General features: G+C 38.1%; 1 protein-coding gene across 1 annotated transcript; it reads left to right on the top strand.

Moving 5' to 3' along the window:
- Positions 1-3,483: 3,483 nt before the first annotated feature.
- On the top strand, positions 3,484-15,433 carry RBX1 (ring-box 1). Its single transcript, XM_007438029.4, has 5 exons — positions 3,484-3,645; positions 5,126-5,204; positions 13,083-13,153; positions 13,519-13,604; positions 15,274-15,433. Exons 1-5 carry the CDS (start codon positions 3,568-3,570, stop codon positions 15,284-15,286), a joined length of 327 nt encoding a protein of 108 aa, XP_007438091.1. The 5' UTR covers positions 3,484-3,567; the 3' UTR covers positions 15,287-15,433.
- The last annotated feature ends 219 nt before the right edge of the window (positions 15,434-15,652 follow it).

Below are 15,652 nucleotides of genomic sequence, written 5' to 3'. Positions count from 1 at the left end.
TTCTATAATAACATGACTCTTCTGAAGTCTGATGTGACTATGGCTACAGTCTTGAACTTATTTCAGGTTTTATTAGGCACAGGCAGCCTTTTTTCTTATTTAGGGCCACAGTAAGGAGTAGACAGCAGCAGAAGAGAAGTGGATGGGAACCCTCATTCTGTTTGACAGATTCTATTTCTTTTTGACACTACTCTCTCATCCTCTGACAACCTTTTCTCTCTCCCAACTTTCAGACTCCAGATGGAAAAAAACTCATCACTGAGATCCAAATTGACCTCTTACAGAAGACTATTAAAATTAGGCCATGAGCCATATGCAGCTTTAGGGCTGCAGGTTGCCCATCTTCGTTCTATACTAATTCATATAATATACTAATATTCAGGTGACATTTCTATGCATATTTACTTCAAAATACTTATTCAGTGGGGATTATTCCCAGTAGGGTTTATATAAAGGATTGCATACCAATTTTATGTAAGTCACTCTGCTCTTTTGCTGATTTCCCCTCTCCTTCCTTGTCAGGAGTTTTAGCTAACTTAGCTGAGAAAGATAAAATTGTAAATACAGGTACTCCTTGCCTATCGACCATTAGTTCAGCGACCATTCAGTTACGAATGCACTGAAAAAGTTACAACCAGTGCCTGAACTTATGGCCGTTGCAGCACCCCCGCAGTCACCTGATCAAAATTTGGGCGCTTGGCAGCCCACCCACACTTATGACTCCAGGGGTACTGCAACTCCCCCCACCCGTCTATCTCTTCCCCATCTATGCCTTTTAGGCACCCTGCTTCCCTGCACTCCACTGCCCCAGCTGACCTTGCCATCTTCTTGCTCCCGCAGCTGTCGAGGTGTGCCCGGCCTGGCGGCTGGGCTGGGCTGGGCTGGCTTCAGCTGTGGAAAAAGAAGAAAAAATGCTAAACGCAGCCCCTCAATGGCAGTGTGCCAAAATGCCCCTTTTCGCTGCGCTCCTGGGTGGGGCTGGCACTGGCTTTGGCTGCGGAAAAGGGAAAGGGAAAAAAAAAAACCAAAGCAGTCCCCTGCAAAGAGCTCTTGGGCAGGACTGAGGTCTTTTTTCCCCTGCAGCCAAAGCCCAGCCCGGCAGCCAGGCCGGGCATGCCTCGTCAGCAGCGGGAGCAAGAAGATGGCAAGGTCAGCTGGAGCAGCAGAGCGCAGGGTGGCTGGGGGCCAAAAAGACATAGGTTGGGGGGTGGGACTGGGCTGGAGCAGCTGTGGCTTCCTGGGGCATGGCAAGCAGCCCCAGAGTCACGCAGCGCAGAGATGGGGGGAGATAGGTGGGGGGGAGTTGGAGACAGTTCCTTACCTTACTGAGACTCAGGGCTGGGAGGGACCAAGCCCGGAATGCCTTGGATTGGAGTGGGTCCTTGGCTAATGACTTGTAAATTCACTTAACGACAGCAAGGGGAATTGCCGGGATTGCCATCATTAAGCGAAGTAGTCACATGACATCTCACTTAACACCTGCATCACTTAATGACCTAAATTCCAGTCCCAATTGTGGTTGTTAAGTGAGGAGTACCTATTTATTAATCTGGAATGGGAATTTGGGCTGGTTGGTTTAATCTATAATTTATATTCCATCTTTCAAGTTAAGGTCTCACAAGACAACTAACTTAAGCACTGAAAAAAATTGTGGATCCTGCTGAAATGTCATATTCTTGGCAGCTTATGTCTCTACAAGAATACTGCAGTCCAGTAAGTTTAATTTTACAGGGATATCTGTGCATATCTATGTTATGCGCATGCATTTTATTTAGTAAATACAGGTATAGGTAAGGGTATATAGAATTTCTGAGTCTAAATTATGTAGATGCTAAACCATGTAAGTATCAAAGAAGCAGTTGCTTAAGAGGAAAGAGTATATGACAAACGTGTTGGTTTCAAAAACTACAGTAGGATGGTTGCATAGGTTATGATTCAAAATAACTACTGTATCCCAAGGGTTTATGGAAGTTGGTAAAACATATAAACTTGTTGAGTTTCTTGGACAGCTTACTTTAAAAAAAAAGTTTCAAGGAAAAAGCAAGTTTTTTTAAAATACTGGTGAAGATTTTCTGTATTTACCATGTAAAAGGTACAACTCAGTCTGTTTTTTTTGCATTTGAAACAGGGCTTCTACACATCTTAACAATTGGGAGTCAGGTTCTCGGACTTGTGATGTAGCTGCATGAAATCAGCGGTGCAGGCTGCTGAGAGGGGGAGGCAATTGAGTAGTGTTCAAAGTGGAATTTTAATTATACGCATAGCATTTTAGTCTTTGGTTTATTAATGACCGTGATTATGAATGTTAAGCTCTCCCTCTTTTTTCCTTTCCTTTTTTTTTTTTTTTTTTTGCTCCCTTGTTTTGTTTCATTTGCTTGGTTATTAGAATCAGGGGCAAGTTCAAACTGTTATGGCTGCAGAGTCATAACAAAAGTCAAAGCGCTGAGTGAACAAGCGAGATTTTATGGAAGTGCTAAGACCCCATCTCCACATCTCTGCGGAGAACGACCACGGAGTTCAGCGAGACTTGTGCCTAGAAGAGGGCTGTACATGATTGTTGTCCTAATATTTCGTTAAAGGCACTGTTCGATTTAATGGGGCTTTTTGAGCGAGGGAACGCGATTCTGCTGGCCTGGGCCGCAAGGGCAGCTTGCAGGAGATCGACCGTGGCCAGATCTCGCGCACAACCTTCGCGCAGGAATCTATTGCTGCGCCAGACAAAGCGCACTGGGGTGGAGAGAGCGCCGCGTCCAGTGCTTGCAGAGCGATTGTGGAAAACGCGGCGACGACCCTGGTTAAAACAAGGGCTACTTAGTTTAATGGGAGCCGCCGCAGGCAAGATGCGTGTAAGGAACGATCGGCGGGGAAGAAGCGGAGACCTCCGACATGAGCTGGTGCCAGCCAATAGGGGTATTTCGCAGAGACCCAATGAACTGGCAACGCTGCGACTCACTCGACGCTTGCAGGACCAAATCGGGCACTCGGTTCAGAAGCTCCGAGTGGCGCGACTTGGCCTTTTCTTAGAGCTGCAGATTTCAGCTATTTCGCCCCCCCCCCCCGCTTTTACACTGAAGATGAATTATCCCCATGCTATGTTTACTGAGGGCCGCAAAAATCCAGACGACCACTAGCTGGCAACAAGGAGATAAAGAAAAAGTAGGGCCACCAGATTCGGTAACCCTACCTTTTCTGCGGCTGATCAACTGACGTTGAATAATTCGTGGGTATCCCTTTAAACGAGCCTCTACGCGGCCCTTCCCCTCTTCCTCCCCCCTCCCTGCCAGGGTTGGGCAACTCGCGAAGATCGACAGCGAAGACGACGCAGGGGCCTGCGTAACGGGCCCCGCCTTGGCCAGCGCCTTTAAGAGAGGAGTGGCACGTGATCAGGCCCCTCCTCGCGCTCCCTCTTCGTTCACACCTGCTTGTAGGAAGGGGAGGGTGTGAGCCACGGAGCACAATATTCAGGGGAAAAAAGAAGGGAAGTAGAAATAAACTATCGCGTGGTTTCTACTCAGTCACGCGCATGCGAGTGGAGGGCAGACCGCTGCAGGGATTTCCTCATCCAAAATGGCTGCTGCGATGGATGTTGACACTCCGAGTGGGACCAACAGTGGTGCCGGTAAAAAGCGCTTTGAAGTAAAGAAGGTGAGAAAAGGGGAGGTGGTTTGACCTGTAATGGTAGCGAAGCCGACCGGACTGGAGAGGGTGTCGATTCTTCTTGGGGGCTTCTTTATTAAGTTCGAATGGGCAGATGCTTAGAGTAGGTAGCATCATCCTGGGCCAGGTTTAAGAAGGGGCTGTCACGCGTGGGAGTGAGCCGCCAAATGCTTGGGTGTTGTGTGTCTCCGTGCGAAAAGCGATAGGAAGAAGAGAGAGATGATAGGAAGGGTGGCGGAGAAGTTTACCGGTAGACTTCTGTAGTCACAAGGCTTTTTAAAGACGGCATTTCGATTACCAGCTCTCATAGCCCTTTGATTTGGGGTGCTTGCGGTCGAACAGTAAGGTCGGTGACCAGGAAAATATTGGATACATCAGGAAATTGGCCCTTCTGGCTCCGTTCTAGCTCCATACCAGTCGATCTTCCTAATCTCCATGTGGCAAAGTTAGTAAATATGAGGTTATTAATTTCCAACCAGTATGCATCCTTATGAAATAGTCCCGCAATTAAGTTCGTTAGATATGAAAGTGTTATGTGTGTATGAGAATGTACTGGTGATTTTAAAAGATACTTATAGCTGTCAGTGTGGTTAGCTAATAGGAGTGAAGTCCAAGAAAGACAAAGGTGTATATAGGCCCATCTCCAGGGATCAATAATTCTTCTGAAAAGTAAAGTAAAGGAAAATGAAATGCTTAGAAATAAGTCATTGCTAACAAAGACTGAAAGCAACTTCAGCAAAATATTTGCTTGAAATAACATAGGCATTTTCTGAATTGGTACATAGTTTTTGAGTTACAAAACAACCCATTTTCCATCTCTGATTGGAGGGCTCATTGCAGAAAAAAATCAAGTTATTTTCATCTCTGCTAAAATAATGGATGCAACTGTATATCTGCATTAAATTAGAACATATTATTGTAGTCTTTTAGCATATGCATTATGAGTCAGGTTCAGATAAAGGTACAGGCTCAGCATTGGTGATTCACTGACTATTGAGAATGGTTGCTTGTTTTCCTGATATTTCTTAGATGGGGTTCACACACACACACACACACTTTATTTGATTTTGGATTAGCATGGTGTATTAATGTGGTAATTTGAAAATGGTGGTTTAAAACTTTAGCATGTTATGTAAATATTATCAATTATAATCTATTCAGTAATCCATAGTTAAATCAACTATGGCTTAATATGAAATATGAACAAGGCCTTTGATTTACTTTTGTACAATGAGAACAATAGAATATCTCTGTGCAATAATACTAGTGGTTGGGGGAAATCACTGGGACTGAATAAAAAATGTTTATGAAATAATTAGACATGACTGACTTTGAGTATCGTATCACTGTTCAGTAAAACATATTCAGTAAAATAACTGAATTAGGTCAGGGATGACTGGGAGGGAATAGCCAAAGTTGATTCTTCTGTAGACACTGGTATGCACTTAAATGTCTCTTCTTTTTATAGTGGAATGCAGTTGCACTCTGGGCTTGGGACATCGTTGTTGACAACTGTGCAATTTGCAGAAACCATATTATGGATCTCTGTGAGTACTTGTAGAGAGAAAGTGTGTGTTTGTGTTACAGGTGCTATAATTACAGATGTGCAAAGACTAATAGAAAAGTTGAGTGACATGATGAAAAAATAACTTCAGATGGAAAGTAGGACAGTAGTTGCCCCCTGCCATTTGTACCAGATTCCTCTGTCCCACTCCCAGTGTTGGAGTTGTAGATTCATAGACTTGGGTATGGGTTGCAAACTTCTGAATTCTCACTGAGTTGCAGTTCCTTTGTAGGGCTGGAGATTAGGAATGTCGTAACTGTAGACTGATTTCTGGTTTTTAAAGTGAAAGCCTTTGAGATTAGCTATAAATTAATTTGAGGAAAATTCTGGATGCTAGAATTTATCATCCTTTTGAAGCCTTGCTGTCATTATGGAACGGTGAGGCAAAGCAAGCCATTACTCTTGAATGTCCTTTCTGACACTATAAACATTTTTGTAGTTTTGTGCTTAGTTCCAAGGGGTGAAACAGTTTGGATAACACTTGGAGTACATCTGGCGTGGAACTTGTCATGAGGACAATCAGTCATATGCTAGAGCATGCAGTTAGTGAAAGCAGCAAAGAAAATTACTTTGCTGAATCTGTTCCATCAAGTAGCTATTTAGAGGAGCTTTGTAGAGTGATACAAAGCCTTCTGTTAATATACTGGAAATACTGGAGATCTGCTATAATGAATTTCCTAAGTTCTTTCAAGATAGTGATTTGATGCAGATTCTATTAAGCTGTCCCTTGCTGTATCTTTTCTGTTTCTGTGTGATCAATGTCTGCCTATCCTGCTTGAGGATATTGACAAGACTCTTGAAGAAATGTGACCAAATATGTGCCTTTTCAATTCCTGCCCATATTATGGCATAATTCACCTAGCTGAAAGGAATGGCTGGATGCATTGAGGATTTGCTAATGTGTCATCAGTCCAGAAGTTATCTATTTTGAATGGGATTGTATGTCCACTGCAGGAATACATACATTATCTGGAAATGCTTGTAGATTCACTAAAGGAGCATATCATCTTGGGAGCCAAGACCACTCTTTGGGCTGATACAGCATCTAAGTTTTCCTTAGGGACAGCCCTGGTGCACTAGTCTGTGCTAATCTCAGGTTTGGATTACTGTTACATACTCTGTACATCTTCCCTAGAGAGTAGTCCAGAAACCAAAGTTAGTGCAAAATACCATTAATATATTACAACTAAACTAAATGCATTAAGCTGCCTGCCAGTCAGCTGCTGAGCCATTTTTAAAATAGTGGTGTTAAGTATTAAGGCCCTAAACAGCATAGGGCCAGGTTATCGAAAAACTGTCTATTTCTATATAGCCTATCCTTTTTTCACTTAGGAGCAGATATCCTGCTGGCCAGGGTTACGGATCACAACTCACCAGTGATTCATATAAAGATGTAAATCTTCCAGAACTTTTGAAATAAGAGATAAAGATCTCCTAGAGAAATAAGAAAAACCAGAAATTTGGAGGGAAATGGAAGGATAGACAATATTTAATAGCTTTACAGATATGAAGCCTATATGTACATAACTTGGTTTGCTTATGAAACTATGCGTAGAAGATGAAAAAGTACAGTTTATTCAGACAGTAATTATAAATGCATTGATTAAATTTACTTAAAATCTTTTAATTTCTGTCAAACTGAAGTATAAGCTTCTGAAATCTAAAAAATGTAGCATCTCTTCATTTTCATTTTTTTGCCCTCCTGCTTCTAATATTGAAAACAGACGAAACCATCTACAGTATAGTAAAATAAAGGAAATTATGTATTTTGGATTATATCCTCCATTGTATCAAACAGATAAAACATATTCAGGAAGAAATGAGAAAGGGGAGAAACATGACCCTGAGTATACATATTGCCACATGAAATTATGTTTAATCAATCTCATTTTAACATGAAGTACTACTACTAACAATTTCTATTTCACCTGATCCCTTATTTTCATCATGTTCATGAAATTCTGAAAAACGAAGGCTAATTTCTCTAACTTTCCATTTCTTACTTCATTTTCTGATTTTGCGTATATCCAAAGATAGGACTTTTTTTTCATACCATACCAACATATATCATTTAAAAGAACAATACTTTGTAATTCCTTTTTTAGGGTTTCAACTTGAAAAAGATACAAGGGAGAAGAGAATTTTTCCAAATGTTTTCATTTTCCCCCCATACTTTTGCATATTTAAGTGTAGAAATGCCATTCTCTGTAATGGCCATCTTTTTCCAGACTTTCTGATCATGATTGCCAAAGGTGTGTGATGCAGTTTCCTGCTGTTTTGAGATAGCAAATACATGAAAAGTATCTTGTAAACCCTAAACGCTCCAGGTTCCCCAATAAATCCCCACAGGTAGAGCATAGCTACCTGTATTTTGCATCATTGCACTGTCCAGTGTGCTTTCCAAAGTCAGGAAGTACAGCCTCCAGTTATATAAAAATTGCCTAACTTGCTTTGAAATCTTCACCTGGTTGTATTTACTTGCTCTGTATTTTACAGTGCTTTCATCAAATCCTTCCCATCACTTGGGTGAACAACAACTCTTCTAGCATGGCTGCTAGATGTGTACTGTAGGAATTGGATTCATAAATACCAATTTAGCTTAGTTGCCATTGTTTCTAATACACAGAGAAATGGAGGTCTCTCAGTTCAGTACCTCAATTCCAGTTATAACTCTATTAAACTCCAGACACATTATTAGAGTGCTAACATCATCTGTACAACTATCTAACTGCAGAAAAAAAAAACAGAGAAAGCTCAAAAAGGTTTGTAAAACATGCTATGGGAAACAATGGGAGCAATTACTATCATTTATTGTCAATTCTCTGGCTCCTTGTTTCTGCAGCTTGGCCTTGCAGTGGCTGCTACTTCTGTTCATTACAAATCTGAGCAACTCTACTTGAAAAAGTAAACACACTTCTTCACCTCATGTTCCTTCATTTTCCCTTTGCAAAGTCAATGACAAGCTCTGCTGTCTCATAAGTTATTTGTAACACAGAAGAGTACATGCAGAGTAGAACTTAACTCTTGCACTGTAGATATGATCCCTCGCATTTTCTATGATCTTTCATTCAGGAGTGCATGGAAAACTATGGTAGTAGGAATTCTTTGTTCTATTTCAGAATATATACTAAGAGGCATGGGCAACATTGCTAATTTGTGATTATTGCACTTTTTTTACAAGAAGCTTTTATTAAGATACTGCAAATCAGTTGGTAACTATTTGTGAAAAACGAGCTGTATTTTAAAAAGTGGGGTTGGCATTAAATTCCAGTATTGATTCAAGGTTTATAATGGCAAACACAATTACACACAATTTCTCATGTTAAAGAAATATTCTGAGATATCTATTTAGGTTCAAGTAGTTAATTATAATGCATCATCCAGTTTTATGTCTAATTTTTACACAGAATGCAAATTTTAATAATTCAGAATACATTTTAAACATCAAACATACTACTGAATAAAAGGTGGATAGTAGATTTACTATACAGAATAAATACTGGGATGAGATGAGTGTTGCTAAGAAAATCTGGCACTTCTAAAATTGCATAAATTAATTGAATTATTAAAGTACTAGCATCCTTTATAGGTTATTGCATCACTTTTCTGTGACTGAGCAGTTTATCATACTTGTCCTAAGTTTAAAAGTATTGTCATGCCAGATTGGATCTAAAGATCCTGTAATGGCTTCCTAATATAACTTCATTGTTCTACTGAATGGAAACATATAAGTGTTTCAATAAACTTAAACCAAACACATTTAGAACATTATATTATCACTGTTGGTGATGAAGGGCAGAGTTATGTAACACATTTGAAAGAGATCACTCTATCTATTCACCTACCTACCTACCTACTTATTTAAGCTTTTCTTAAAATGGTTGAACCAAATTAGAAATACACATAACAAAAAATTAAATAGCCACAGTTTAAAGGGGTTTTTTTTATTCCCTTGTGGTGATATTGAAGAGGAGAAACAAGTATGCTGCAGTTCATTGGCTACTAAGGCAGCCAATCTTAAGAGCTGGATTATTTAAAATTCTTCATCATGGTATGAATTCTCTTTTTGTCCATGGTAATATTAATATATAGTACCATATGTGTGATATTAGTATATTACTTGTTTGGATTATATCCATGATTAAGAATTTTAAAGTTGATCTAAACCACATTTAGCATTATATATGCAGCTCTTTCTAAAACAAACCAAAAAAGGTGCAATATAATAATCTGCTTTGAAGGAATGCTAAATAATGTATAGGACATAACAACTGAATAACTGGATGTTATAAGTAGCAACAAGAAAAGTTTAACACAGTTGTGTTAACACAGTTGTGTTAATTGTTGCTAGAATTTATTATAAATAGTTTGTACAAGGAACTAAAGTTCTGCACAAGAATACATTTAACATATCTAGAAATTACTGGAATGAATAATAAGGTTGGATGCAAATCATGTTCATAGATTATGTTTTTGTATTTATAGATGGGTCTAAACAGCTTTCATGCGCATATTAAGATAAAACAATAATAAAACAAATAACACAAAACATCACCGCCCCAGAAACAAATTAACAGCATCTGAATCCATAACAGGATGATTCTCTCATCTCCAGTCTACTCCCAAGTCTTCCTGGAATACACGGGTTCTAATGGCTTTCCACAAACCCAAAAGGACAGGAACCAATCTAATCTTGGGACAGAAGCTGTTCCAGAGAAGGAGGGCTGTGACTGAGGTTTGTCCCCATGGTCCATGAAGATGACATTTATTAGAAGGAACTCAAAGCTTACATGGAGAAAGTCTATGATTCTATTATTCCAGAACAAGTATTGCTAGGATATTTTTTGTGCTTCCAAATTTATTCATACAGATATACAATGAAAATCATATCTATCTATGTATGTTTGCTTCAAATCTGTCATTTGGTATTAAAATGGTCATCCATGTTACATATTTTCCACTGAATAACAAATAAGATTAAACCACTCTGTAACCTTATTCCAAGTGTAAAATAATGTATATGTTCATGGTAGAAGGAAAGGGGTGTAGAGAAAGATGATGAATCCTACCTTTTTCTCTGCTGGTATGATTCTGAGCACTTCCTCTGAAAATGGGGACCTCGGATTAAAAAGGTTCTTCATTCTTAGGTTAGAAGAATCCCAGGTGCATTATATTTATGTATCTAAAATCTGATTTTATGGTTTATAGGAAATAGCAAGTTGAAGGTTATACACACACACACACACACACACACATGCAACCCCAGGTATGTCACATTACAGCCATCTAACTTCAATATTATCTACTGTATCATTGTTCTGAAATACCTGCATGCAACCGGGCAGTAGAAATGGTACGAATAACATGGTTCGATGGTTTCTAGAATATAACTGGACTCTAGAATTTGGTTGGGAAATTCTCAGCTCCATAAATTATTGCTACAGGATGCTACAAGTTTGTATTGCTTCCTCCAGTTCATTTAATATTTACAATAATTGCTGGGAAAGATCATCTAGGCATTTGGAGTGAAGTTCCATCTGACGGAACCCAGCTCTCTGTCTCTCTTTCAGCTTGACTAATGCCCACAATCAATGGTTGCTTGCTAAAGGCTAGGAAATTGAAGCTAAAGAACTAAAATGAAATCCACGGTGGTTTATGACACAATTTATCATAAATATTGTATCTTGTTTTTAATTGCATTTTATTGTCCTTAAGAATCAGAATCATAGATTCAGAATTCAGAAGACCCTTATGCAATCCTTACTTTTCTGCCAGCAGTGATTCCATTCTTTATAAAGCACATGCTATCTACAGGCCAAAAATAAACTGATAGTCCCAATAAGCCTTGAGCATTTCTTAACTTTGAGATTGGGAATAAATAATCATTCAGAAGTCAAATTAATAATAAATTCCCTTTTCTAGTTGCAGGAAAAAATTATCTTTGAGTTTGAATCACCATTCTCTTGTTCCACTTGATATAAATATTAAAATAGCCAATGTAATGCAGTGATTAAGGCATTGGACACTGACCTGAGAAAGCCAAATCCCTCTCAACTTCAGAACTCCCTGTGTTATACTTGGCTAACCAATCACTTTCTAACAGTTTAATGCTACAGCAAATGTTTGTGATGGGGATAGAAATTAGAGAAGCCCCATGGATTCTGGGGTGAGATCTGAGAGAGAAAGCAGGGTAATAAATGCATAAATAAAGAAAACTAAGAGAAGGGTCAAGTCAGGTTCAAATTTTTGGAAACAGAACTGCTTTATAAAGAATGGAATCACTGCTAGTTTTCCATAGACGTTGTCAATCATTGAAGTAAATGTTGAAGGTCAAAAGATGCAACATACAGGCTTTGTACTAGTGTGGTGACATGCTTCTAAATAAGATGATTCAAAACACTGATAATTTTTCCTTTTTTTCCCTTACAAAAGTAAACCCCCGTTGGGACAGGTTCTGATTCTCTCTAACATTTTGTTCTATCAAAATAGCCTGTCACAATATTAATATGAATTGGTCTGCAAAAACTTTTAGGATTGCTATAGTCATTTTTTCTAAAATAGTGGAACCAACTGTTTTAGATTTCTACAGAGCATTAAATCTGGCTTAAATACTTAAATACTTAGAGTAAATAAAATGGCCCAGTTTAGACTGCTTAAAGTTAGGCATATACAAACAAGGTGATTGCATATCCTCCTGGGTTAAGTTTTCTTTTGAAAAAGAGATCATATACTCTTTTTTATAGTAGATTTAGTGACATTTTGAAAGTTGCTTCAACTTCAGAATGTGTGTACTTTTATGCCTCTTGATTAGTGCCTAAACACCTGTTGGCTGCAAAAGCAAAACTGTATCTTCATGTTCAGTATACCTCTAGGTACTGGTTGCTGGTGATATATAGGGATGGTTATTGTTATGATGATGTTATTTTTGTGAATTCTATAATATCTAGTAGTGGGTACCCATTGTAGAATGTAACTGGAATTATTTAAACAATATCTTGCCAACCTCATAATTTCTATGTTCTTACAGAACTGAGAAAAATCTCTGCAAAGTAATGTAAAATTGTACAAAATCCTATTCTGAAATTTTTGCTGCTATGCTGACCTAAATGACTCTCCATGGTTATTGAGATCTTCAGAGGAGGTTCAGCATATTAGTTTTTTTAAAGGTCTTTAAGCCATCTTTTTGAGCAGGCTTTTAAACTGTATAATTTATTTCTTTTTATTTGTTTTACTTGCTATTTTATCTGTTTTTAATGTCTTATATTAAATGTATTGTAAATAAGAGATTTCGGTAGCAAGCTCTATACCACAGTAAATAAATAAATATAATTCATTTAAGTTAGTTTAGCTAAATATAGATAGCATGATTACTCTAGTATTTTAACTGATTTTCCCCTTCTGTCACACTGCAAATTATAATTGGCTGATGGTTTTTGAAGGGTTTTTTTAGGTCTGTACCCAAGGCTTTGGAGAGCCATCATTACACATTCTTGAAGTATATTCTAAGTAGAAGGCATCTTTATTATGCCCAGCTTTTTGGGGCTTCAGGACCCATTCCAAAGCCTTACACAGCCATGGATGGAAGGAACTTGTCCATGTCACTATGATTAATAGTGTAAGAACCAGTGTTGCTTGCTATGCTTGGTCTGCTGGCTTCTATAGCTTTTTATGATGTAATGAAAATCTAAATCAATAGAGAAATTGTCTATTATGTCATATTGAACCTTCTTTGTTACCCATACAATATAGCTGTCTCCTTTCTCCAGTCCCACATTTAGCAGAGAACATACTTGTTGTCACAGGTTCTTGTTCAAATGAGTAGTTATGAATCTTAACATTAATCTTGCTCTTGTTCTCACAGGTATAGAATGTCAAGCTAACCAAGCATCAGCTACCTCTGAAGAATGCACTGTTGCATGGGGTGTTTGTAATGTAAGGAATCTACTTTTCTGCCATTTGAAGACATTCATTTATTATTCCAGCAGTAAATGAAAAAATAAGCTAGAAGCCTCCATTAAGAAGCAAAATATTTGGAACCAGCCTCCAAATTTTGGGGAGTGCAGCAAGCCAAATAGCATTCTCCTTCCTGACATAATTGAAACCTGCTCGTTTACTCTATTGTATTCACTTGAAACTATTCTCGATCAGGCTTTGCCTTGCAATTCTTGATGATCATTTTTACGCAGAATATGCTGCTGATCTCATCATCTTCTGAAGTAATTCTGCAAAGTAAACATAAAAATAAAACAGTTTACAGCATACTGTTTTCATAACTTTTTCTCTTTTTTATTTTTTAGCATGCTTTCCATTTTCATTGCATTTCCCGCTGGCTTAAGACTCGGCAGGTATGCCCATTAGATAATCGAGAGTGGGAGTTCCAGAAGTAAGTATCATATGCTTGCCTAAATAAGGGAAATATAGTTAACCATAGCATATGTCTTAATTTCAGCTAGGTGTCTTGATTATAGTTACAGCATACATTAACTTCAGTTTTGGCATGCACTCCCATCTGCTTTAAAGGGAAGTAGATGAGCATGTTATGAATTAACCCTTTAGGGAGCAGAGAAAAGTATCATTGATAAAAAGTATGGCATACACTTGTATATATGTAGACAAAGATACACATATATTTCATTATGTAAGTAGAATGGTTGAGTACTCAAGACTAAGCATCTTTGAAAAGAAAGTTAGTTAATCTATTTAATGTCTTTTAAGATACTAATAACAGTATAAAGTATATTTGTAAACCAGCTTAGTTAGATAGATAACAATTTGCAACTGAAGACCAAAGCACATTTACAGCTACATTAGCAACAGTTTATGACCAAATGACTGTTAAGTTACAAAATTTTGTAAGAATGTAAAGTTCTTTGGTTACAGTAAGCAGCACATAAAATCTCTATAATATTAATGGAGAGATTTCTGTTGACTTTAATTACTGTATATGAATTAATAAGATTGCAGCATCTCTGTATCTTAAACAAAAATGGCAATTGAATTTCAGAGCAAAGAGATAATATTGCTTAAGATTCACAGAAGTTTGCTATACATTCTATGTCATGTAATGTAGAAGTGTGCAAAGCATTTCAGGACAAGTGTGCCCATCAGTTAAATATGGTATAAGCATTATCCAATGCTTCATTCCTTTTTAAATGGCAAAACTGCCAGCTTGTGCAAACCAGCAGTTAACAAACACTGTATGGATATAGGAGTTATTCAGTATGATTTCCCAATTTGCAGGTGCTATCCAATAAATCAGGCAATAAAACCTATTTTCCTCTGGATGTTTTCAACCATCTCATATCTGTCCATTTAAGCATGACAAACAGGAAACATTTGTGACTTTGGCATTCAAAACATCTGGAAGATTTCAGATTGTCTACAAGTCAGGACTCCTTCAAATTAAGATCAACTTCTGGTGGCTTCATGGAAATGTTCATGTAGTTTTCTTGCCAACCAGAAGTGACTTTCTTCCAGGATGTTTTTAACTTCAGTTTAACCAACCGTCCTGCTGTTTCCTATTGGTCTCCCATCCAGGTGCTAACCAGATTATGTACATGGCACAGGCCAGGTTATTTTCAGGACCACCTCTCCCTGAGAGTATCTGCCCACCCTACTAGGTTAGATAGGGTGGGCATACTCCAGGTTGCCTTCACTTAAATCTTGTCATCTGATGGGATATCAGAGGCATGTCTTCTAGGTGGCTGCCTAAGTGCTTTGGGATAGCCTCCCACATGAGATCTGAGGGATCCCTACCCTTTTAGCCTTTTGGAAGGCCATAAAGAACTGGCTCTTCCCTCAAGCATTGGGCTAGGATGGGAGTTTTTCTGGGAAGCTGTTTGGTGTATTTTTATATTTATATTTGTTTTTATGGATTGTTTTGAGCCGCCTAGAATCATTACATGACATAGTTGGCCGTATAAGTCCTGTAAATAAATAAATGTATCCTTGCCATAGATTATGAAGCTAAATAACTTATTTATAGCTTAGAAAAATGATGCTATTCTGACATAATTGCTGCGTAGTCCTAAAAGGATTTTTTTTTTTTTTAGGTATGGACATTAGCAGGAGATCCAAGATCACCAAGTTTATTCTGTCTTAACTTAAGCTTTCCACAATGCAAGTGGGCTGATGCTGTTATGTGCATATCCCAGTTTTGTTTCTTCTTTAACGCAGTCATTGTGAATAGTAATAAATCTTTTTGGCCTCCTGTTTGAGTTGCTTCTTGAATTTTCATAGCTTAATTATTTTAAAATGGATATCAGTTCCTTGCAATTATATGTTCTGAATAACTGTTTACACATAATCCGTAATTGTGCATATACAGTCAGGTCCAGAAATATTGGGACATCGACACAATTCTAACATCTTTGGCTCTATACACCACCACAATGGATTTGGAATGAAACAAACACAATGTGCATTAACTGC

Source organism: Python bivittatus, unplaced genomic scaffold (assembly GCF_059951505.1).
Source record: "Python bivittatus isolate LINGU-HERP-01145 unplaced genomic scaffold, Pbiv_v1 ctg000330_np1212, whole genome shotgun sequence".
Classification (NCBI taxonomy): Eukaryota; Metazoa; Chordata; class Lepidosauria; order Squamata; family Pythonidae; genus Python; species Python bivittatus.
The sequence above is the reverse complement of the archived record's forward strand: the minus strand, read 5'-3'. Positions and strand labels throughout refer to the sequence as shown.